The sequence below is a fragment of the Hyperoodon ampullatus genome (assembly GCF_949752795.1).
Source record: "Hyperoodon ampullatus genome assembly, chromosome: 10".
NCBI classification, from domain to species: domain Eukaryota; kingdom Metazoa; phylum Chordata; class Mammalia; order Artiodactyla; family Ziphiidae; genus Hyperoodon; species Hyperoodon ampullatus.
Window position 1 is genome coordinate 65,478,230 of NC_136923.1, and position 26,248 is coordinate 65,504,477.

Below are 26,248 nucleotides of genomic sequence, written 5' to 3' on the forward strand. Positions count from 1 at the left end.
GGGAGCAGGTCCTGCGGGTAATGGGCTTGGTGTCTAGCGACGGTTTGTTAGGCCTTTTGGGGGGGTGGGTTCGTGGCCACATCTTGTGCTTTATAGGGTTGCCATGGTGATAGAGCTCCGGGACTGGAAACGGAGATTGCCTGAGTAGGGTAGAAGGATCACTCTCTTTCCTAATGTCTGGGGTAGGTCATTAAGTTCCTGCTAGTCCTTCATTGACTGGTGCGGCTTTGTGTTGAGAGTTGTGTGTCTTGTTGCAGAGGACTGGGTTTTTTGTTTTTGTTTTTGTGATACAATTGGGAGTTTCATTCAGGGTAGGAGGGTGGAGCTAAGGATCCTGTAGTCCAGCTCTGCGGATGTAAACAATGAGATTTCGGTATAACGTCTTTAGACTTGGGCCTTGGGAAACACCTGGTGTCGAGGAGCACCAGAGAGAATGTAAACTTGGTGCATTATTGGCCTTTGATCTTCAGAGTTGATGCTACAGTGGGAACTGTTAACGGCATCGCAGTTTCTGTTAGGGGTTGCAGGGGAGGTCTGTATCACTTTTCTGAGGGAACTCGCTGACCTTGACTGTTTGGACAGCTCTATTTTTTGAGTTCTTCCGAGGGAGAAGATGAATTTGTGAATAATTTCTGGAGGCTGGTAGCTTGGGGTATTCCATGCTGTGAAGTGTGACAAATACTCCCTTGTCTGATTTTTTCTTTTTTTGAGTTGATTGGGTTTTCCGTTAGATGTCTGGTCTGTTTGGAGTTAACTATCCAGAGCTTGTGGAGGATGCTGATTCCTTCTGCACAGGTGGATTCTTAAGTGTCTTGTTTAATTAGCATTTTATGAAATTGTTTTATTTTGTTTCCTTTTTACCCGCTTCCCTCAGGCTCAACCACCATGGCAACCACCAAGCCCCTAGTGAGGAGGAAGCTTGGGGCTTGAGTTTCTCGGCTCCACCCATTTTGCTTAAGTCCCATCCCAATAAGGCTGTGATTCTCAAATGGCTGTGCCCTGTGAGAAATTACCTTGGGCTTTTTCACTTTAAATTTTAAAAACAGATGAAAGAGTCCATCAGACTTGAGAATTCATAATGTAGGACTAAGAACAGAAGAGGTGGTAGGAAGTACAAGAACAAAAGCTCCATGGATTGTTTGGATACTGGTTTCATTTTCATAATCTTGACCACCTTTCACTAGATTTCAAGCCTGGATTTATTGAGGGTACGTAGCGTAAATTAGTGTAAATTGTACTCTCCCAAGTTCCACAAGATTACCACATATGGTTTTGTTCCTTGTCTTCACAGGCTCCCTGGGGAGGGGAATGCAGGGTTACTGGGGCTGGGCCCAGAGGCAGCAGCGCCTGGGAAAAGGATTCGAAAGCCCTCCCTGTTGTATGAGGGATTCGAGAGCCCCACAATGGCTTCAGTGCCGGCTTTGCAACTAACCCCTGCCAACCCACCACCCCCGGAGGTGTCCAATCCCAAAAAGCCAGGACGGGTTACCAACCAGTTGCAATACCTGCACAAGGTGGTGATGAAGGCTCTGTGGAAACATCAGTTTGCATGGCCCTTCCGGCAGCCTGTGGATGCTGTCAAACTGGGTCTGCCGGTGAGTAGAGAGATTGGAGTGGGGAGGTATGGAAATGAACAAGAATGTGTGTGCGTGGAGGTGGGCTGTCTAGTATAGCTGCTGCGGCCCCTAGGAGTTCCCATTTCTACCCTGTAGGACAGATAGCCACCAGATTTCTGGATTCTTGGTCCTTTGTGTTTGATCCAACCGCTTGCTATCTTAGCATCTCTCGTTGTGCCCTCCATGTGTCCTTCCTTAACTTTTGTGCCCTGGCTCCATTTTACAGATTCCCACCCCAGGTTGGGAGAGGACCACGGTGGCCAAAATTCTTAGCTTCTTCCTTTCCCTCATGCAGCCCATGGATAGCCAGCCCCAGAGGTAATGTCACAGGATGGGAAGCTTTTCCAGAGTGGGTGGGAGGTGGGTGGTTAGAGAAAGGCAGTAGGGGCCTCCCTATGGGTGATAAGAATCCTGTTCCATTTTTTTTTCCTATCCCTTAGATTTAATTGGGGCCGCAGTTTAGGAGACTGTATTCTTGATGCATAGGGGGTGTGTACGTGCGTGTGTGTTGGGGTCGGTAGTTTGCTTAGGAGAACAGGTGTTTATCTTTCTGTAGCTCTGACCTACCATTTTTTTCTTTAGGATTATCACAAAATTATAAAGCAGCCTATGGATATGGGTACTATTAAGAGGAGACTTGAAAACAACTATTACTGGGCTGCCTCAGAGTGTATGCAGGATTTCAATACCATGTTCACCAACTGTTATATCTACAACAAGGTGAGTGTTTTTGTGTTATTAGTAGTTGGGGAGAGATAGTGTATTTTTTATCACTACTTTATCAATGAAAGGTTTAAGTGTTTTACTGTAGGTGTTCTTAGTAGTCAGGATCCTAGAAAGTCTGAGTTCCAAAAGGTACCACTGAAAGCAGTGATGTGGTTTCAGAGATCCAGAATCAAGAGATGTTTAAGTAGAACACTTTTTATTCTTGTGGATAGTGGCCCTGTTTTTCAGAGAAATCTCCAGAGATCTGAGTAGAGCAGGAACTATTTTTTTTTATCAGCTCTCATTTTCTTACTTCAGAACTTTATTTCTTTGTTGCATCTTGAGGGGCAGAATTGGAAGAGAAAAAGGAATTTAATGGCCCAATATAGGTGATTTTCAGTACTTGATGGTGAAGTTGTGTAAGGGGGGTGGTGGTGATGCCTGGGGCTAGGAATTCCTCAGAGAAAAATGGTTTTGCTTGTCTTTTGTTAGCATTTGAACTTCTTCTTTGTGTTTCCTGTAGCCTACTGATGATATTGTCCTGATGGCACAAACGCTGGAAAAGATCTTTCTACAGAAGGTGGCGTCAATGCCACAAGAGGAACAAGAGCTTGTGGTGACTATCCCTAAGAACAGCCACAAGAAAGGGGCCAAATTGGCAGGTAGGAAGAGTAGGAGTTTTGCCAATGAAGACGGAAAGATGGGAAAGATGATCAGACTAAACTTTTTTTCTCCCCCCCCACCAGCACTCCAGGGCAGTATCACCAGTGCCCATCAGGTGCCTGCTGTCTCTTCTGTGTCTCACACAGCCCTGTATACTCCACCACCTGAGATACCTACCACTGTCCTCAACATTCCCCACCCATCGGTCATCTCTTCGCCCCTTCTCAAGTCCTTGCACTCCGCTGGACCCCCGCTCCTTGCTGTCTCTGCAGCTCCCCCAGCCCAGCCCCTTGCCAAGGTATACATCTGTGGATAACTTTGGGACAGTGAGGAGGGAAAGGTCTTGAATGGAGTGGACCCAGGGTAAAAGGCTCCTGTCTTGTTTTTCTCTGCAGAAAAAGGGGGTAAAGCGGAAAGCAGATACTACCACCCCTACACCTACAGCCATCCTGGCTCCTGGCTCCCCAGCTAGCCCTCCCGGGGGTCTTGAGCCTAAGGCAGCACGGCTTCCCCCTATGCGTAGAGAGAGTGGCCGCCCTATCAAGCCCCCACGCAAAGACTTGCCTGACTCTCAGCAACAGCACCAAAGCTCCAAGAAAGGAAAGCTGTCGGAACAGTTAAAACACTGCAATGGCATTTTGAAGGAATTACTCTCTAAGAAGCATGCTGCCTATGCCTGGCCTTTCTATAAACCAGTGGACGCTTCTGCTCTTGGCCTGCATGACTACCATGACATCATTAAGCACCCCATGGACCTCAGCACTGTCAAGGTACCCACTGCATGGGGCAGATGGGATACTCAGGCAGTGATTGGAGCCTAGGGATCAATAAAACGGTCACTTTTTCTGGGCACACAGCAGTCTTGGCATTTTATTTTTACAAAATAGTAATGGGGCAGAAGGTCAAGTACTTGTTAGGAGTCCATATTTTCTGGAATTTGAGAGAGAGTGGTGGCTTTTGTGTTCAGAGCATCGCTACTCATCTACAATTAGGTCCTACCTATTGGGAATGTTGGGTTAGGATAGGAAAGTTAAGGGATGGCTGGTTAGTCAGAGGCCACCCACTCTTTTAACTTAGAAATGATTTTTTTTCCTAGACATAGATATTTCTTCAACCCACCCAAATTCCTTTGATTTCAAACTTGAGCCCCAGGGCATAGATCCTTAAGGCTACCCCCGCCCCGCCCCCGTGCAAGGGCTAGCCTTGCAGTGTCTGGAGCTGGCAGGGAAAGGTGAGTCTTCCTGCCTGTGCAGCTTCTGATGCTGCCTCCTTCTGCAGCGGAAGATGGAGAATCGTGATTACCGGGATGCACAGGAGTTTGCTGCTGACGTGCGGCTAATGTTCTCCAACTGCTATAAGTACAATCCCCCAGACCATGATGTTGTGGCCATGGCACGAAAGTTACAGGTGAGTGTCAAGGTCGGGGTTTGAAGAATAAATGGGTCTGGGGAGAGAAATTTTGCTGTCTGTGGTGCACAACCTCAACATGGGGCTCTCCCAGTCTCTACAGTTGTAAATTGGAGCTGCCGTACGGCTGGGTATGATCAGGGCATATCCACTAGCATGGTTTTGAGTCTGCTGTCTCTTTCTAGGATGTATTTGAGTTCCGTTATGCCAAGATGCCAGATGAACCACTGGAACCAGGGCCTTTACCAGTCTCTACTGCCTTGCCCCCTGGCTTGGCCAAATCATCTTCAGAGTCCTCCAGTGAGGAAAGTAGCAGTGAGAGCTCTTCTGAGGAGGAGGAGGAGGAAGATGAGGAGGATGAAGAGGAAGAAGAGAGTGAAAGCTCTGACTCTGAGGAAGAAAGAGCTCATCGCTTGGCTGAACTACAGGAACAGGTATTACTTTAATTTGTTGCTGTTCAGTTTACTGGGTGAGGTTCATGCACTGTCTTGGCCCTAAATTTTTTTTCTTTTAGTCTTTATCGTTTTACCTATTTATTTTTTGTATTTCACATGATTGTTTTTCCTCTTTAGCTTCGAGCAGTACATGAACAACTGGCTGCCCTGTCCCAAGGCCCAATATCCAAGCCCAAGCGAAAGAGAGAAAAAAAAGAGAAAAAGAAGAAACGGAAGGCAGAGAAGCATCGAGGCCGAGCCGGGGTTGAGGAAGATGACAGAGGGCCTCGGGCACCTCGCCCATCTCAGCCCAAGAAGTCAAAGAAAGCGAGTGGCAGTGGGGCTGGCAGCGCTGCTACGCTAGGCCCTCCTGGCTTTGGACCTTCTGGAGGAAGTAGCACCAAGTGAGTACTATCTAACATGGAAGCAGAGACAGCTCAGTTACGTCTCTAATCTCTCCGGGGAGGATGATTTCTCCCACTCCTTGCAAAGGTTTCTCCAAATCGGGGTCCAGCAAATTTAATGGAAAATAGTTTTTCAGGCATGAAATCCAGGTCACTGGGTTGAATAGTGAGAATGTCCCACAATTGACAATTTTCTTTTGCCCGTAGACTCCCCAAAAAGGCCACAAAGACAGCCCCACCTGCCCCGCCTGCAGGCTATGATTCAGAGGAAGAGGAAGAAAGCAGGCCCATGAGTTACGACGAGAAGCGGCAGTTGAGCCTGGACATCAACAAGTTGCCCGGGGAGAAACTGGGTCGAGTTGTACACATAATTCAAGCCAGGGAGCCCTCTTTACGTGACTCAAACCCAGAAGAAATTGAGATTGATTTTGAAACGCTCAAGCCATCCACACTTAGAGAGCTTGAACGCTATGTCCTTTCCTGCCTACGAAAGAAACCTCGGAAGCCCTATAGTGAGTATGAAATGAGGCCCACCAGTTAACTGAGCAAATCCTCGCGAGGTTCTGAGGACAGTTAGAGAAGGATAGTAGGCATATGCTTGATGGACTTGAGATCATCAGCTCCTGGGATCATAAAGGTTGGATTAGTTGCTTCCCAATGTTCAAGAAAGGAATTTGGCAACAATAGGGGACAGAGAAACTAGGGTGCTTCTGGCTATCTTAATCCTGGTATATTTCTTTTTCTAGCTATTAAGAAACCTGTGGGAAAGACAAAGGAGGAACTGGCTTTGGAGAAGAAGCGGGAACTAGAAAAGCGGTTACAAGATGTTAGTGGGCAGCTCAATTCTACCAAAAAGCCCCCCAAGAAAGGTGAGTGTTCAGTAAGCCACTGTGAATTCACTACATTCTGCCCTCTTGACTCTTGAAAAATGGAAATCAGACTTAAATATCTTTAAACTTCAACTTTGTTCTCCAGCGAGTGAGAAAACGGAGACGTCATCGGCACAGCAGGTAGCAGTGTCCCGCCTCAGTGCTTCCAGCTCCAGCTCAGATTCCAGCTCCTCTTCTTCATCTTCCTCTTCTTCAGACACCAGTGATTCAGACTCAGGCTAAGGGGCCAGGCCAGATGGGGCAGGAGGCTCCGCAGGACCGGACCCCTAGACCACCCTGCCCCACCCCTACTCTCCCTTTGCTGTGTTACTTCCTCATCTCACCCCCTCCCCCCACTGTAGGAGAGCTGGCTCTGCAGGGGGGAGGAATGCAGGGACAATTACTGAAGGAGGGACATAAATGGACAAAATACGACTGCGTTCCCAGCCCCATGGAGAGTGACCTCTTAGGCATAGAGCCCCTATTCAAAATGACTGGTGGGGCAGGGGTAAAGGGTGGGAATGGGCAAAGGCCCTGATACGGGGTTACCTGAGGCCGTAGCTGCCCTGTTCACTTGTAAGGGCCCTGTTTTGAGGTTGTTTGTTCTAATTTATTTTAAGCTAGGTAAGGCCGAGGCAGGGTGGGGCCGTGGTCCCCTCAGCCTCCATGGGAAGGGAGGAAGGTGTTCTTTTTTTACGTTGACTTTTTTTTTCTACTCTGTTTTCCCTTCTGCTCCATTTGGGGCCCCTGGGGGTTTCAGTCATCTCCCCGTTTGGTCCCCTAGATTGTCTCTTCTTTGTCTGTTGATTCTAACTTGTAAATAAAGAAAATATTATTCAAGTTTTGAGTTACTACTTTAATGACATTTCTTTTTCTAGTGCTTCAAAAGGAATGTGATACAATTGAGATTTTGAGGAAAGTACTCCTGAGGTGAGGGAAAAAGGACCATCCTGTTTTAAATAAACCAGTAGGCTGTTGCTGTAGTGATAAAAGTGCATCTGCCCTTTGTAAAGTGAATCCCCCAAAATAAACTTAAGGTTTGCAGTTTGCTCTGGTTTTAGATGAAGAAAACAAAATTCTCTGGCTCATTCATATCTTAACCAAGAGTTTCAAACTCAAGATGTGAAATAGGCTCAAGTTTTCCTCTGGTGCTGGACATGTGGATTGTTTCCTGGTCATTTAGCAAGATGTGAAAGGGATGGGAGGTAGCCAACAGTAGGTACTTGCACTGGGCATCTGCCTTAAAAAGGCAGTTTGTCTACTTTTATAATTTGCTGCTTTGGCCTCAAGTTGCACACGTACATAGCTTTGCAAAGTTGGTTAATACAATGCCAGTTCAGAGAATTCCAGTGATCCTTATCAAAATGAAATCACAAGAACTCATTTCCACAAGTCCAACCCCTTCTCATGCTGTATAGACAGAAGGGCTCTATAGATGAGAAGGATGAGATGTCTGGTTTCTGGAATTTTGGGGGCTTTACACCCTGCAAAAGGGGACGGTTTAAAATAATGGGCCATAGTAGAAAATCTGAATTTTTAAATGGAAGGCCGGGAATGTAAACCTAATGGTTTATTTTGCTGTAATGTTGCTGGAAACGTGGAAAGTGGAATATGGTGGAGATGGTAGTGATGATTTTGGAGGTAGCAATAAATTGGGCTCTAGCAGTGACTCAACCCTTGTTGCATACTTGGACTCGAGAGCTGCTAAAAGCTTGTAACTTGGGTTTCTGTCTGAATCCTTTTTTGGCCATACCCCGGGGCTTGTGTGATCTTAGTTTCCCAACCAGGGCTTGAACCCAGACCTGCAGTGGAAGTGCAGAATCCTAACCACTGAACTACCAGGGAATTCCCTGAATTTTTTTTTTTTTTTTTTTTTCTTTTTGCTGTACGCGAGTACGCGGGCCCCTCACTGTTGTGGCCTCTCCCGTTGCGGAGCACAGGCTCCGGACGCGCAGGCTCAGCGGCCATGGCTCACGGGCCTAGCCGCTCCGCGGCATGTGGGATCTTCCCAGACCGGGGCACGAACCCATGTCCCCTGCATCAGCAGGCGGACTCTCAACCACTGTGCCACCAGGGAAGCCCTGAATTCTTAAATTGAGGCCTGGGCAACGATTTTTCAAAAGCTCAAAGAGATGGTAATACCCAAGCAGGGCTGGGAATCACTTGTTACCATTTTGCCAAGGCCCTTAGTTTTTTAAAGGGGAGGAGCCCCCTGATTGGGATTTTCAGCCCACTTAATTGTGGCGCTCAGTGAGTGAACTCTTCAACTCCCTTTGAGCTTTGTTCATCTAGAGAAAAGTGATGGAAAGGATTTTGAAAGTTCAGAAGTACTTAAGAGTTGTGGGTGTGGGATAGGATTTATTTAAGTCCAAAGGGATAAATGTTGATTTCAAATAGATGTGTGTCAATCTAACATTATATCTCATTTAAATGGGCATTTAAGGTGTGAGATTAGTTTGGGGAGGAGACCAGGCATACAATCTTGGAAGACTGACTGTGGCTGCTTCCCCTTCTGTTCATGTCATTTAAGTATTTTTAAATTGTGGTTTGGGAAAATAAAGACTTCAACTCTCAAAAGGTGAGTTTCTGACATTGTACCTGTGGAGGCAATTTAATGTTCCCTATAGACTGAATCCAGAACAGTCTTAAGTGCTATAAAAGTAGGTGGCCTGGCTTATTCCCTTGACTACAGAGCAGGCTGAGACTGGGCAAGAGTGGCTCTGGACCTGGTTTACACCTCCCTCTTTACCACTTTACTAGACAGCTTACAAACGTTCATGGATTTCCTGATGGTAAGTCTGTTGAGTCCTTTCCCTGGTTCCTGACCCTTGAGGTTGCCATTTAGCCCTTTGATTTACTTTTTTGCTTAGTCGAATTTACTGGTCCAAACCTTAGCTCTATCCCATCCTCTAATTGAGGCATTGTAATAGTTTCAGGAGTCTGATCCCCATTTTGGCTGGAATTACTATCTTCCAAAGTAACAAGCACAGTCCCCAGCACAACCAGAAGGAACAATATAGAGTCCTACTGTGGGCAGTATTACCTCCCATGCTCTTTCCAGCTCTTGTAAGCATGGGTTCCACTGCCCTTTTTTTTTTTTTTTTTTTTTCCTGCCTCTTGCCATTTGCTCCCCTTTAATGTTTCCATAGTAATCATTTATTCAGCGTTCCTTTGATTGTCTTATTTTTCAATAAACACCATTGCATCAATAGATCTAGACGTTGCCAAACTGCTCAATCAGGAGATGTGGCATTGAAGATAAAGACAAGGCCCTTGCCTTGTCTGAATCTTGCTTTGTCAGTGCAGTTAACTCGTGGTGCAGTTACTGGGCTGATTTGCTCTCAGATGAAGGCATGACAGTCTTGCAGATGATTCTTTCTAATTGCACCCAAATGTGTGCACCCCAGTCCAAGCCCTGCCAGCCTTGCTCTTGGATTCTCTCAGCACTATCCTGGCTGAAAAGCCCTGCTTCCCCGAGGGGCTCCCAGGACAAGAACCAAAGCTGGTTGGAGTTACTCTCTTGAGGCTTGCCAAGAATAACACACGGGAGGACTCGCTGATCAGTGAGAAAAGGACTCCCAGAGAGCCAGGAAGGGGACTGGGAATGGTAGATGGAACTGATCTGATGATTTCTGTGTTTGCTTCTTTCCCCTTTCCTGGATTGTCACCCTAGTTCAAGCTCTGCAGAATCCCACTAGCAGGTCTTGCTGTCCCCACAGTTTACATTCTGGGAGCAGGGAAAGGAGCGACATTAGACAACAGATCACAGTTTTTAATAAAATTTATAAGTTTTAGCAGTGCAATATACAGAGATCTGTAAAGAATTTAGGAGGGTTCTGATCTGAGAGATTTCTGAGAACTGTTCAGACATATCTGGGAAGGATTAGTGTTTGTGTCAGGGAGGGCGGGAGTGAGCACTGCCAGCAGAAGAAAGTGATGATAGTTTCCTGGTGGTGTAGTGGTTAGGATTCCGGCCTTCCACTGCCGTGGCCTGGTTCAATCACTGGTCAGGGAACTGAGATCCTGCAAGCCATGCAGCATGACAAAAAAAAAAAAAAGAAACAGTGATGGTAACTGCCTGAGAGCAGGTGGTGCTGAGGCAGCAGAAAAGGATGCGTGCTTCCAGATAAGTCCATAAAGTCGGGCAAAGCTAGATCAAGGAGGTCAATTAGGCCACAGTAAGAATTTGAATTTTTATCCTGAAGACTTTTAATAACAGCTCTCATCTATCGAGCACTTACTGTGTACCAAGCAGTGTACTAAAAACAAACTGTAAACTCATTTGGTCCTCATTATGGTCCTTTGAGGTAAGTCTTTTTTTCTTTTAATTAATTATTTTTATTTTTGGCTGCATTGGGTCTTTGTTGCTGTGCACAGGCTTTCTCTAGTTGCAGTGAGCAGGGGCTACTCTTCATTGCGGTGGGCCGGCTTTACATTGCGGTGGCTTCTCTTTGTTGCGGAGCAACAAAGGTGGGCGGGCTTAGTTGCTTCACCGCATGTGGGATCTTCCTGGACCAGGGATCAAACCCGTGTCCCCTGCATTGGCAAGCGGATTCTTAACCACTGCGCCACCAGGGAAGTCCCTGAGGTAAATCTTATCTCCATGTAACAGATGAAGACCTGAGGCAGAGAGGTGAAGGAACTTGCCCAAAATTGCAACACAGCCAGTGAGTGCTGGAACTGGGATTTGAACCCAGCAATCTGGCTCCAGGAACTGCTACACTAAGAATTCCAATACTGTGGTCTGGTAGGAAGCTAGGAGACATACCTACTTGGAAGAAATTGCAGTGGGAAGAGTCACATTGGGTTAGCGGGGCACTGAGAATGGATGCAGAGTGACAATTTAGAAAGCATCGGTGGTAGTGGGTCCCAGCAAGTGAGCATAGTGGTTTGGAATGGAGAGGTAGCAAAGCGCATGAAAAGACGTGGGTAGATTTGAAAACTATGTAGGAAATAAAATGGACGGGACTATTCTCTGAAAGTTCTTATTTTATCTTCACATACCAAAGGAAGAGCAACCGCCGCGAGGCTCCCCTAAGGGGCAGGAGTGCTAAGGCCCGTGTTAATCGCCACGGAGGGCCTTTGGCGCCACCTGGTGAGCATGTTACCAATGACATCCTCCTGAATCTCTGTTCTAGATATTTTTGTGCCCACCCTCCCATCTTTTGTTTTTCGGTTTTTTTTTGTCTGCGCTGTGGGGCTTGTGGGATCTTAGTTCCTCTACCAGGGATCGAACCCGAGCCCTCGGCAGTGAAAGCGCGGAGTCCTAACCTCTGGACCACAAGGGAATTCCCCCCATCCTCTGACGTTTAGGTCTTTCTTGCCTTCTTACCTCCAGCTTCAGCTCTTGAAACATGAGCCTTCACTTTTCTGACCCAGAAACCATTATCTCCCTTTACCTCTGAAGCATCCCTGGTTCTTTGATACCCCAGTTCCTAGCGCTCATCCTCTGTAGACAGCCCCTCTTGGTCGACTTCTCTGGAGTCCCTGCCTCAGCCTTCCATGAGATGTTTTCTGTCATGTTACCATCCTTGCCCTCTTCTCCTTATTTGCACAGTATTTCTAAGCAATTTCATCCATTCCTCTGGAGGCAACTCCCACTCATAAAATCTATCTCTTGTCTAGACCTTGCTCCAGAGTTCCAAATCTGTTTTTCAGCGACCTCATAGCAATGTCCCATAGGCTCCTGGCACTCAATGCATACCTAGAAAAGATCCTGTCTTTTCCCCCAAACATTTCCCTCTGTGAGTTATCCGATTATGTAACAAGCATTCGTACAGAACTCATTAATGTGCCAGACACTTAGAATGCCTTTAAAATTAAGTCCTCATAGGGAATTCCCTGGCGGTGCTGTGGTTAGGACTCCACGCTTTCACCGCCTTGGGCCCGGGTTCGATCCCTGGTCGCGGAACTAAGATCCTGCAAGCTGTGCTGCGCAGCCAAAAAAACAAAGTAAGTCCTCATAATAATCCTACGAAGTAGGTACCCATCACCGTTTCACAGATGAGAAAACTGAGGCTTAGAACCATTCTGTTCTACAGCGGATAATTAGCAGAACCAGTATTGCTAAGGTATCATTACTTTCCCTGGTGACCTGCCTGCTGGTCTCACCCTTGCTCTCCGCTTCTCTGCTCAGCCACTGAGCCCTCCTGAGCCGCCTTCTTCTCTCCTTTCAGTGCCCCCCCAACCCCCCGGCTGGACTGTCACAACTCTCTTCTTCCTAGTCTTTTTTTTTTTTTTTTTGTCGCAGCGCATGGCATGTGGGATCTTAGTTCCCCCAGCAGGGATCAACCCACGTGGAGTCCTAACCACTGGACCACTGGGGAATTCCCCTCTTTCTAGTCTTCTAGCCACAGTCCTATTTCCATGGCATCCATTCCCCACACTGTTGCTGCCAGGGAGATCCTTTAGAAAAGAAATCTGGTCATGTTGCTTATTACCTTTAAGGATTAAACTCATTTGCAAGGCCTCTCTCTAGCCCTTGTCATCTCTATAAGGATATATCCCTCATCCACCCTTCCTTGAAACCTGTGCTCAACTCAGAGCTGAAGAGAGGCCTTCCCGGATTCTCCCATACTGTTTATTGCCACTGGACCTTGGCACATGCTGTTCTCTCTGCCTGAAATATGCTCTTTCACCCATCAGCAAATTCTACACAATCTACATAGTGTTAACTCCACTATGAAGACTTCTTTTTTTTTTCTTTCTTTCTTTATTTTTGCCTGCGTTGGGTCTTTGTTGCTGCCCGTGGGCTTTCTCTAGTTGCTGCGAGCGGGGGCTATTCTTCTTTGAGGTGCGCGGGCTTCTCATTGCGATGGCGGAGCACAGGCTCTAGGCGCATGGGCTCTAGGTGCACGGCTTCAGTAGTTCTGGCTCGTGGGCTCTAGAGCCCAGGCTTAGTAGTTGTGGCGCACAGGCTTAATTGCTCCACGGCATGTGGGATCTTCCCGAACCAGGGCTCAAACCAGTGTCCCCTTCATTGGCAGGCAGATTCTTAACCACTGCGCCACCAGGGAAGTCCTATCATGGGCACTTTTCATAGTGATATCTTTAGTCCACAGAACATCCCTATCGCATATGTATTGTTCCTATTTTAGAAATGAGGAAATAATAACAATGTGTACAAGATCGTAGAGCTGGTGAGACCGGGTAGTGCTGATTTCAAAGTTTATATTCTTTCTTCTATGCCCAGAGTTTCTGGTTATATTATAGATATGAGCAAAAAAGGAATTCAGAAGTGAAATTTTTGTTAACTCCACCAACCAGAACTGAAGAATAAGGCTAGAGATACACACACACACACACACATGGACACACACACGTCTGTCTATCTATCATCTATTGATCTATCAACATCTTTTTTTTTAAATAGATCTTTATTGGAGTATAATTGCCTCACAACACTGTGTTAGTTTCTGTTGCACTACAAAGTGAATCAGCCATATGCATACATATGTCCCCATATCCTCTCCCTCTTGAGCCTCCCTCCCATCCTCTCTAGGTCATCGCAAAGCACCGAGCCGATCTCCCTGTGCTATGCTGCTGCTTCCCACCAGCCAGCTATTTTACATTCGGTAGTGTATATAAGTCAGTGCTACTCTGACTTCACCCCAGCTTCGCCCTCCCACCCCATGTCCTCAAGTCCATTTTCTATGTCTACTTCTTTATTCCTGCCCTGCAACTAGGTTCATCGGTACCTTTTTTTTTTTTTTTAGATTCCATATGTATGTGTTAGCATATGGTATTTGTTTTACTTTCTGACTTACTTCACTCTGTATGACAGACTCTAAGTCCATCCACCTCACTACAAATAACTCAATTCCATTTCTTTTTATGGCTGAGTAATATTCCATTGTAGATATGTGCCACATCTTCTTTATCCATTCATCTGTCAGTGGACATTTAGGTTGGTTCCATGTCTGTCTATTGTAAATAGTGCTGCAATGAACATTGTGGTGCATGTCTCTTTTTGAATTATGGTTTTCTCAGGGTATATTCCCAGTAGTGGGATTGCTGGGTCATATGGTTGTTCTTTTTTTAGTTTTTTAAGGAAACTCCATACCGTTTTCCACAGTGGTTGTATCAATTTACATTCCCACCAACAGTGCAAGAGGGTTCCCTTTTCACCACACCCTTTCCAGCATTTATTGTTCCTAGATTTTTTGATAATGATAGAATGATAATGGCCATTCTGACCATCGTGCGGTGATACCTCATTGTAGTTTTGATTTGCATTTCTCTAATAATTAGTGATATTGAGCATCTTTTCATGTGCCTCTTGGCCATCTGTATGTCTTCCTTGGTGAAATGTCTATTTAGGTCTTCCACCCATTTTTTAACTGAATTGCTTGTTTTTTTGATATAGAGCTCCATGTGCTGTTTGTATATTTTGGAGATTAATCCTTTGTTGTTTCATTTGCAAATATTTTCTCCCATTCTGAGGGTTGCCTTGTTTATGGTTTCCTTTGTTGTGCAAAAGCTTTTAAGTTTAGTTAAGTCCCATTTGTTTATTTTTATTTCCATTACTCTAGGAGGTGGATCAAAAAAGCTCTTGCTGTGGTTCATGTCAAAGAGTGTTTTCCTATATTTTCCTCTAAGAGTTTTATAGTGTCTGGTCTTACATTTAAGTCTTTAATCCATCTGGAGTTTATTTTTCTGTGTGGCATTAGGTAGTGTTCTAATTTCATTCTTTTACATGTAGTTGTCTAGTTTTCCCAGCACCACTTATTGAAGAGGCTGTCTTTTCTCCATTGTATGTTCTTGCCTCCTTTGTCATAAATTAGGTGCCCATATGTGCGTGGGTTTATCTCTGGGCATTCTATCCTGTACCAGTGTTCTATATTTCTGTTTTTGTGCCAGTACCATACTGTCTTGATTACTGTAGCTTTGTGGCATAGTTTGAAGTCAGGGAGGCTGATTCCTCCAGCTCTGTTTTTCTTTGTCAAGATTGATTTGGCTATTCGGGATCTTTTGTGTTTCCATACAAATTGTAAAATTTTTTGTTCTAATTCTGTGAAAAATGCCATTGGTAGTTTGATAGGGATCGAATCTGTAGATTGCTTTGGGTAGTATAGTCATTTTCACAATATTGATTCTTCCAATCCAAGAACATGGTATATTTCTCCATCTGTTTATGTCATCTTTGATTTCTTTCATCAGTGTTTTATAGTTTTCTGAGTACAAGTCTGTCGCCTCCTTAGGCAGGTTTATCCTTAGGTATTTTATTCTTTTTGTTGCAGTGGTAAATGGGAGTGTTTCCTTAATATCTCTTTCTGAGTTTTCATTGTTGGTGTATAGGAATGCCAGAGATTTCTGTGAATTTGGTATCCTTTCCAAATTCATTGATTAGTTCTAGTAGTGTTCTGGTGGCATCTTTAGGATTTTCTATGTATCGTATCATGTCATCGGCAAACAGTGACAGTTTTACTTATTTTCTGATGTGGATTCCTTTTATTTATTTTTCTTCTCTGATTGCTGTGGCTAGGACTTCCAAAACTATGTTGAATTAGAGTGGAAAGAGTGGACATCCTTGTCTTGTTCCTGATCTTAGCGGAAATACTTTCAGTTTTTCACCATTGAGTATGACGCTTGCTGTGGGTTTGTCAAATATGGCCTATATTATGTTGAGGTAGGTTCTCTCTATGCCCATTTTCTGGAGAGTTTTTATCATAAGTGGGTGTTGAATTTTGTCAAAAGTTTTTTCTGTATCATTGAGATGGTCTTTATTCCTTAATTTGTTAATGTGGTGTATCACATTGATTGATTTGCACATATTGAAGAATCCTTGCATCTCTGGGATAAATCCCACTTGATCATGGTGTATGATCCTTTTAATGTGCTGTTGGATTCTGTTTGCTAGTATTTTCAGGATTTTTGCATATATGTTCATCAGTGATATTGGTCTATAATTTTCCATTTTTTGTGATTTTTTTCTGGCTTTGGTATCAGGGTGATGGTGGCTCCATAGAATGAATTTGGGAGTGTTTCTCCCTCTGCAATTTTTTGGAAGAGTTTGAAAAGGATCTGTGTTAGCTCTTCTCTAAATGTTTGATAGAATTTGCCTGTGAAGCCATCTGGTCCTGGACTTTTGTTTGTTGGAAGGTTTTTAATTACGGTTTCAATTTCATTACTTGTGACAGGTCTGTTTATATTTTCTAATTCTTCCTGGTTCAGTCTTGGAAAATTGTACCTTTCCAAGAATTTGTTCATTTCTTCGTGGTTGTCCATTTTATCGGCATCTAGTTGTTTGTAGTAGTCTCTTATAATCCTTTGTATTTCTGCAGTGTCAGCTGTGATTTCTCCTTTTTCATTTCTAATGTTACTGATTTTAGTCCTCTCCCTTTTTTTCTTGATGAGTCTGGCTAAGGGTTTATCAATCCTGTTTATCTTCTCAAAGAACCAGCTTTTAGTTTTATTGATCTTTGCTATTGTTTTCTTCATTTCTATTTCATTTATTTCTGCTCTGATTTTTATGATTTATTTCCATCTACTGACTTTAGGTTTTCTTTGTTCTTCTTTCTCTAGTCTTTTTAAGTGTAGGGTTAGATTGTTTATTTGAGATTTTTCTTGTTTCTTGAGGTGAGATTGTATTGCTATAAACTTCCCTCTTAGAACTGCTTTTGCTGTCACCCATATGTTTTGGTCGTCCTGTTTTCGTTGTCATTTGTTTCCATGTATTTTTTAATTTCTTCTTTGATTTCTTCAGTTATCTCTTGGTTATTTAGTAGCACACTGTTTAGCCTCCATGTATTTGTGTTTTTTACAGTTTTTTTTTCCTGTAATTGATTTCCAGTCTCATAGTGTTGTGGCCAGAAAAAATGCTTAATATGATTTCAATTTTCTTAAATTTACCAAGGCTTGATTTGTGACCCAAGATGTGATCTGTCCTGGAGAGTGTTCCATGTGCACTTGAGAAGAAAGTGTATTTTGCCACTTTTGGGTGAAATGTTCTATAAATATCAATTAGATCTATCTGGCCTATTGAGTCATTTAGAGCTTGTGTTTCCTTATTTATTTTCTGTTTGGATGATGTGTCCATTGGTGTAAGTGGGGTGTTAAAGTCCCCTACTATTATTGTGTTACTGTCGATTTCTCCTTTCGTGGTTGTTAGCATTTGCCTTATGTATGAAGGTGTTCCTATGTTGGGTGCATAAACATTTATACTTGTTATATCTTCTTCTTGGATTGATCCTTTGATCATTATGTAGTGTCCCTCCTTATCTCTTATAACAGTCTTTATTTTAAAGTCTATTTTATCTGCTACAAGTATTGCTAATCCAGCTTTCTTTTGATTTCCATTTGCATGGAATATCTTCTTCCATCCCTTCACTTTCAGTCTGTATGTGTCCCTACGTCTGAAGTGGGTCTCTTGTAGACAGCATATATATGGGTCTTGTTTTTGTATCCATTCAGCCAGTCTCTGTCTTTTGGTTGGGGCATTTAATCCATTTACATTCAAGGTTATTATCGATATGTATGTTCCTATTACCATTTTCTTAATTGTTTTGGGTTTGTTTTTGTGGGTCTTTTTCTTCTCTTGTGTTTCCCGCTTAGAGAAGTTTCTTTAGCATTTGTTGTAAAGCTGGTTTGGTGGTGCTGAATTCTCTTAGCTTTTGCTTGTCTGAAAATCTTTTGATTTCTCCATCAAATCTGAATGAGATCCTCGCTGGGTAGAGAAATTTTGGTTGTAGGTTTTTCTTTCATCACTTTAAGTATATCCTGCCACTCCCTTCTGGTCTGTAGAGCTTCCACTGAAAAATCAGCTGATAACCTTATGAGGATTCCATTGTATGTTTGTTTTTTGTTTTTTGTTTTTTTTTTGCGATACGCGGGCCTCTCACTGTTGTGGCCTCTCCCATTGCGAGCACAGGCTCCGGACGCGCAGGCTCAGCGGCCATGGCTCACGGGTCCAGCCGCTCCGCGGCATGTGGGATCTTCCCGGACCGGGGCACGAATCCGTATCCCCTGCATCGACAGGCGGACTCTCAACCACTGCGCCACCAGGGAAGCCCTGTATGTTATTTTTTGTTTTTCCCTTGCTGCTTTTAATATTTTTTCTTTGACTTTAATTTTTGTTAGTTTGATTAATATGTGTCTTGGAGTGTTTTTCCTAAGGTTCACCCTGTGTGGGAGTCTCTGTGCTTCCTGGACTTGGGTGACTATTTCCTTTCCCATGTTAGGGAAATTTTCAACTATAATCTCTTCAAATATTTTCTCAGACCCTTTCTTTTTCTCTTCTTTTTCTGGGACCCTTATAATTCGAATGTTGGTGCATTTAGTGTTGTCCCAGAGGTCTCTGAGATTGTCTTCAATTCTTCTCATTCTTTTTTCTTTATTCTGCTCCTCGGCAGTTATTTCCACCATTTTGTCTTCCAGCTCACTTATTCATTCTTCTGCCTCAGTTATTTTGTTATCGATTCCTTCTAGTGTATTTTTCATCTCAGTTATTGTGTTGTTCTTCTCTGTTTGTTTGTTCTTTAGTTCTTCTAGATCTTTGTTAAACATTTCTTGTATTTTCTCAATCTATGCCTCCATTCTATTTCTGAGATTCTGGATCATTTTTACTATCATTTCTCTGAATTCTTTTTCATGTATATTGTCTATTTCTTCCTTTATTTGGTCTTGTAGGTTTTTACCTTGCTCCTTCATCTGTGATATAATTTTTTGCTGTCTCTTTTTTTTTTTTTTTTAATGAGTGGGATTGTGTTCCTGTCTTACTGGTTGTTTGGCCTGAAGCTTCCAACACTGGAGTTTGTAGGCTGTTGGGTAGAGATGGGTCTTGGTGCTGAGATGAGGAAATCCATGAGACCTCACTCTGATGAATATTCCCTGTGGTCTGAGGTTCTCTGTTAGTCCAGTGTTCAGACTTGGAGCTCCCACCACAAGAGCTTCCGCCCAGACCCAGGCTCGTGAACCAAGATCCTGCAAGCCACCTGGGGCAGCAAAAAAAAAAGGGGGGGGGGAAGGCCTTGGCTGTGGAGGGCAGGGCCAAGCAAGGGCGAGGTTTGGGTGGTGGGCGGGGCCAATGCTTAGGACCCAGAGGGATGGAAAAGGCCCTGGGGTCTGTGGGGGTGGGTCTTAGGCTCAAGGAACAGAAGGGGCCCAGGCGTGCCCCCCACCCCTGGTCTCAGAGGGCAGGGGACCTCACTTGGGAGCCCAGCAGGCTTCATGAGCTCGAGTGGGTGGGGCAAACACCCTCCTTTCCTCTCCTGCTCCTCCAATCTGGGATGGCCCCTCCCGCCTGCCTCTCCTCACCTCCCCAGCCTTAGGTGAACCGATGCTGTCTGGCCTTCACTTCTCCTCCCCCTCAGTCCCCCTACATCCTACCTGTTCACTTTGGGTTTCCTCCCATCTCCCTGGGTGTCAGAGTCCCCCATCAGCAGCCGGCAGGTGCCCTAGTTGTGGGAAGATGCTAACTCTGTGTCTTCCCACACCTCCATCTTGACTCCGCCTCCTCAACATGTGTTTTTTGTTTTTTGTTTTTTGTTTTTGTGGTACATGGGCCTCTCACTGTTGTGGCCTCTCCTGTTGCGGAGCACAGGCTCCGGATGTGCAGGCTCAGCGACCATGGCTCACGGGCCTAGCTGCTCCGCGGCATGTGGGATCTTCCCAAACCAGGTCATGAACCCGTGTCCCCTGCATTGGCAGGCGGACTCTCAACCACTGCACCACCAGGGAAGCCCCTCAACATCTTTTTAAGTGTAGCTTTGCCCAAGATTTCACCATGCTGTAGAAAAATAATTTTTTTTCACCAAACCCAACTAAATTGAGCTTAGCTGAAGAAATATTAGGAAGTGTGAAGACACAAAAGGAAAAATGAAACAACTTTGTTCCATCAGTACAGGTGAGGGAATCCCCAATGATGACTTTTGCTGTGTGAAGAGGAAGCAAGATGAGTGGTAATTATTCACTTTGAGTGGTATTCACTCAGTAATATCACTGAGTAATATCTGAATGGTGACTATTCATACCTACCATCCTTCAGGCTTGGCTTAGAGACTGGGACCTTTGTGAAGGAAAAAGGCTGCCAGGGTATAGGTGGTGGATGTGAAGGAGATGGGGCTCTGACCAGCTGGACAGGGCCCACAAGAGGAAAGTTGGGGAGGGGGATATCTTGGCTTGTATTGACTGTGTAAAAAGGAGAGAAAAAGGATGAAAAAATTATAGACCAGGGCTACCCTGGTGGTGCAGTGGTTAAGAATCCACTTGCCAATGCAGGTGACACGGGTTCAATCCCTGGTCCGGGAAGGTCCCACATGCCGCAGAGCAACTAAGCCCGTGCACCACAACTACTGAGCCTGAGCTCTAGAGCCTGTGTGCCGCAACTACTGAGCCCACCTGCTCTAGGGCCCACGTGCTGCAACTACTGAAGCCCACGTGCCTAGAGCCCATGCTCCGCAACAAGAGAAGTCACCTCAATTAGAGAAGCACGAGCGCCACAAGGAAGAGTAGTGCCTGCTCGCTGAAGCTAGAGAAAGCCCTCAAGCAGCAACAGAGACGCAGCCAAAAAATAAATTAAAAATAATAAGAATAATAAAAATTACATGAACTTTGTAAGATTTTGGAAATTTTGTATCTTCTTCTTTTTAAAAATGTTTTGATTAATCTTCTCTCTTTTCTGATTGGGATTGACAATAAAAATCTCAAACATGGATAAAAGTACAAAATTACAAACCATCTTAATATTTTTACTGTTGAACTTACTCTTGGTGTTCCTGAGATGACTACAGGCAGTGTGATAGTAACTTTTGACTACAGAACATTTTCTCAAAGGATAAGATATTGAGGAAGCAATTGTAGGGCTTCCAGAATAAAATGAGGCTGTGCTTTGAACCTGGGGATGAAAAGGTTGCTGGAAGAAATGGCCAAATTTTATGTGTGTATTTAATAACCATGTAATGTAACCAAAAAAAAGGCATTACATCATGCTTACTTTATTTTAATTTAAAAAAAGAACAAAAGGTTAAACTTATTTATATTTAAAGTACAAAATATCTATTACAGAGGAGTAATTATTCAATCAGTAGCATATATCAACTCATGGGTTCAGGAATCCAATGATCTCTCATTTAATTTCCTGCTATTTTCAAAAACAGCACACAAACACACACACACACACTTTATTATGAAATATTATGAAAATTTCAAATGTAAAGAAAAGCTGGAAAAAGCACAAAGAATACTTGACTACCCATAACATAGATTCAACAACTATCAAGATTTTGCCATATTTGTTGCAACTGCGCATGTGTGTGTGTGTATATCTGCGTCCATTTCAAAATAAAGACATCATGGCATTTTATCTCTAAATACTTAAAGTTGTCTTGCTACATAACCACAGTACAGTAATCATATTGAAAAAAATTGAAAATAATTTCCAAATATCACTGGTTACCCAGTCTATTTTCCCATTTGTCTCAAAAGTGTCTTTATATCTGTTTTCCCCCAAAGATGTTGACAAGAACCACCCACTAAATTTGATTGTAATGTCTCTCAAGTCTCTCTTAATCACCCCCTCCTCCTTTTTTTAATGTTGTTTTTAAAGAGACCAGGCCAATTTTCTTATAGAATATCTCACATTCTGAATTTGTATGATTATTTCTTCCTGGCTTCATTTGACTTATTCCTCTATCCAATGTATTTTTTATAAACTAGAACTTTGAACAGAAGGCTTGATCAGATTCAGATTAAAGATCTTTTTGACTATAATTCTTCATAGGTGATACTGTGTATTTTTCATCTCATCAAGAATGATGTGATGACTGTGTTGTTGTCTCATTATTGGTGAAGCCAAGTTGGATTGCCGAGCTGAGGCAGTGACAGCCAGATCTCTCTCCTCTGTGAAGATATTTTCTCCCTTTCATCAATAGTAAACAGTCTGTAGGCATGATACTTTGGTGTAATGGGACTCTCCCGTTTCCAGTCATCTGTTCTCCTAACATCTAGATGCCTTCCCTGAAACAATTTGTTTATTAGGGTTGCAAAATACTGATTTTATCATTCTATTTTTCCCACCTGGCCATCATCTGAAAGGAAGACATTTTCTCAACCAGGGAACTATAGAGTTCCTTCTGAAAAGTCAGGATATCTGCTTGGGTTTTTTTGTTTGTTTGTTGTGTGTGTGTGTGTGTGTGTGTGTGTGTGTGTGTGTGTGTGTGATTATTTATTTATTTATTTATTTATTTATTTATTTATTTAATATTGGCTGTGTTGGGTCTTCGTTTCTGTGCGAGGGCTTTCTCTAGTTGTGGCAAGCGGGGGCCACTCTTCATCGCAGTGCGCGGGCCTCTCACTGTCACAGCTTCTCTTGTTGCGGAGCACAGGCGTCAGACACGCAGGCTCAGTAGTTGTGGCTCACAGGCCTAGTTGCTCCGCGACATGTGGGATCTTCCCAGACCAGGGCTCGAACCCGTGTCCCCTGCATTAGCAGGCAGATTCTCAACCACTGCGCCACCAGGGAAGCCCGCTTGTTTTGTTTAAGTATCAATTTTCTTTGTTGGAAATAGAATATTACACCCAGTGGTGATAGAAAAGTCTTGTTGTTGTTGCTTGTTTGCTTTATCTTTATTTGATTATTATTAGGGACTCATGCATTTTTATCCATTCAATGTGTTTAAGTTGATTATAGTAATTTTTTTTAATCCTCAAATTGTCCCAAATTTGGCCAGTGGGAGCCCCTTCAAGGTGGATGCTCTTTTCTTTTGACATGACTCTGGTAGTCTTTGAGCACTTTCTTGTTTTCTGAAACAAGCTTGCTTTGTGTTTTCCCTAGCTTAGACTTGAAATAAGTCACTTCTCTAAGAAACTCCAGTTCCTTTTATTGGGTAATGGTATTAAGAAAACACAATCTGTGCTCTAAGGATGCCCATCGCTCCTGAAGGACCATTGCTTCCAGGTTCTTTCATTTGCTAGAGCTAGAAAATATATATATTTATAAATCATTAGTTTAAATTGATGTTTCTAATTCAAATTTAATATTAGGGTTTTAATTCAGCTACTTTTTTCTTTCCTTTTATACGCTAAAATCACAGTTCCCAAATGCATTACATCATTCCTGAGTTGCTTTATCCTGTAATATATATAAACATAGTTTCAAAATAACAATACAATATTATTACTAATGATAAAACTACTGAATGACTATCAACGTTTTTAGTACTTCTTTTTGTCCTTAGATTATAGTCCACTAAGAGTATACAGTACTGTTTTCTAATAGGAGTTAAAATAAGTCTTCTCTCTTGGTTCAGTTGTTTATGTTTGTTTTAAATTTTAGGGCTTTTTGTTTCATGTTTATTAAAATTGTTAAGCATTTGTATATTTCAAAAGTCAATATTCACTTTTATCCCTGTTGCCTCAAATGCATTCCCTCAACTCTGCTCTTCCCCCCTACCACTTTTTTAACAATTTCTGGTTTATCTCTTCAGTGTGGCTTTCTACAAACATATATCTTCCCTCTTTCTTACCCCAAGGTAGCACACAGTACGTACATTCTTTTGTATCTTGCATTTTTCCACTGCATCCTAGGGATCCCTCCATATCAGCTTAAAGAGATCTTCCTCATTCTAACAGCTTAATGTTTCTCCTTCTCATGGATGTACCATAGCTCTTTCAACTTTTCCATTCTTGTTGGACATGTTTCCAATCTTTTCCTATTACCAAACATGACATGTCATTTTTGAAAGGCAGATTGCTATATACTAAAACCTGCATACTTATGTTTGGCATTTCCTTACCCATATTAAAATATGTTTTAGAAAAAAAAGGTTACTTACATTGATTTGTTTTTAATTTAGTTATTAACATCCTTCAGCACATTTGAGTTCCATGGAACAATTTAGGAAGCACCGTGGTAGGTGTGCAAACTCATAGCTTTGACAGATATAAGTGTTTAGTGCTTGGCACATTGGAAGTGCTCAATACATGAAAGCTAATAGTAATCATAAAAGCAATCATGTCAATAACAGCAGAAAGTTTTAAAATGTTTTCTTCATTTGGGTGTGTCATCAAGGAATTTGAGAGCTGAGCAGACTACATCTTACTCTTTGGTCAGTTACTGAGTAACTGCCATGTTCCAGGCATTATGGTAAGAACTTGTACCTGCAGCAGAGCATATACTGCAGGCCTGAGGGAAGGAATGAAGGAAAAGTGGGAATCCAACCGAGTCTCAGGAGTGGCGCTGGGGCTCTAGGGATGGGGCAACAGAAAGTCTCCGGGGGGCAGAAATGCCAGGGAGTCTTCTCCTGGGAAGAGGAGGTTTACTCAAATTTGGAGCCTCCACAGGAGGTGGAATCAAACCACAAGACAGAGCCAAACCACAGTTAGTGGAAATGACTGGAGACGAGGGGAGAGATGGAGAGAAGGGAGGAAGTGACGTCTCTACATGACGGGTCACTCCCCCGAAGGAGGAAAGAAAGCCTGAAAGGAGGGCCTCCATTCCAGGAGAGATGTCTGTCCACAAAGATAAATGGAGTCTTGTGATCGAGAAGGACTGGAGCTGGGTGGTTTATTTAGCAAAGCTGATCAGGGAAGCCTCTGAATTTTTACCACATGTGTTGTGAATGAATGATGAGTTGGAAGCATTGATGTTAAGATCACAGGCAGGAGGATTCTAAGGAAATAGAGTGTGGCTGTAACTTAATGAAAGAAGGAAGGCCGGAGGAGGGGTGAGGTTGGAGAGCCTTAGGCAGTAAGGAATTGAGAGTCTATCCTAAGTGAGAAAGTCTGAAAAAGAGGAGTTACATGAATGGTTGGGAGAAGTAACATCTCGTCAGTAATTCCAAAACCTGGTCATTCTTCTAGTTGGATATAAGAAACAGAAGGTCCAACACAGAGGACAGGTAAATCCTGACAAGGATGGTAAATGGTGGTCCCAGGATGACAGCTGTCTCACTGAGAGCAACTAGTTAAGATCAAAGTCGACACAAGGTTCTGGGAGTTTTATCTGACAGTAAAATGGACAGAATACCCAGGGTAGCTGATTGTATTGTGAGGAAATTTGTGATTCATTAATGATAGGTACCAAGAAAACCAAGCAAAGAGAAAACAGGCCGATTACTCATCCCAGGGAAAACACAAAGTTGTCTAGGAAAGGAAGAGCAAGCATGGTTTACTCTGTAGTTTGGCTATGAATACCCTTCACAAGATCATAATAATATAAACACTGAACACCAACCTAGCCAAAAGTACAATATAACTATATTAGAGGAAGGGGTGCATGTGTGTGGTGTGAGAATGAAAAAATTTAAATCCTCTTCTTCCATAACAGGAAGTAAAGGGAAAAGGCCTGAAGCTGAAAAATCAAGATATAGCAAAGCAAGAATACTATTTAGAGACAGAAGGTCAGTATCAACAGAATTAGTTAAAAACAGTTGAAAACTTATCAACTCTGGGGACAAGAACATGATAGGAGAAGGGGCTAGAGACTGGAATTTTTTTTTTACGCAAATCTGGTAGAACTATTGGATTCTCTAAACTATGTGGATAAAATTACGTTGTTAAAAATTAAAATTTTAAGAAAGAAAGTAGATTGGAAGAGGGGATGTGGATGCTGCCCATGCAGAATCCTCTTTCAGAGAAAGTGACGGGAGGAGCTTGCGGGGCGTGGGTTATAGGACAGAGAGATTTAACGTTCTCAGTATATGAGAGTGATGATATGTTTATTATCTGTGGAGAGGGAACACTGCAAAGGGGGAGAGTTTGAAAATACAGAAGAGAAGGTGACTGTCTATTCTAAAAGAGACTGAAAGAAGTCAGATCAAGAATGTAGAACAGGGCTTCCCTGGTGGCGCAGTGGTTAAGAATCTGCCTGCCAATGCAGGGGACACGGGTTCGAGCCCTGGTCTGGGAAGATCCCACATGCTGCGGAGCAACTAAGCCCGTGCACCACAACTACTGAGCCTGCACGCTAGAGCCCGTGAGCCACAACTACTGAAGTCTGCGCGCCTAGAGCCTGTGCTCTGCAACAAGAGAAGCCACCACAATGAAAAAGCCCTCGCGCCACAACTAGAGAAAGCCCACATAAAAGCAACAAAGACCCAACGCAGCCAAAAAATAAAAAATAAATAAAAAAATAAAAAAAAAACAAAAAAAGAATGTAGAACAGGGCTTCCCTGGTGGCTCGGTGGTTAAGAATCCGCCTGCCCATGTAGGGG

The 26,248-nt window shown here is 43.3% G+C and overlaps 1 protein-coding gene across 1 annotated transcript; it reads left to right on the top strand.

Annotated features, from left to right (window-relative positions):
• Positions 1–2,210: 2,210 nt before the first annotated feature.
• Positions 2,211–6,938, top strand: BRD2 (bromodomain containing 2). Its single transcript, XM_079713479.1, has 10 exons — positions 2,211–2,336; positions 2,845–2,983; positions 3,068–3,282; positions 3,380–3,754; positions 4,263–4,391; positions 4,577–4,825; positions 4,964–5,229; positions 5,437–5,741; positions 5,976–6,098; positions 6,205–6,938. The coding sequence occupies exons 1-10, from the start codon at positions 2,226–2,228 to the stop codon at positions 6,339–6,341; spliced, it is 2,049 nt and encodes a 682-aa protein (XP_079569605.1). The 5' UTR covers positions 2,211–2,225; the 3' UTR covers positions 6,342–6,938.
• The last annotated feature ends 19,310 nt before the right edge of the window (positions 6,939–26,248 follow it).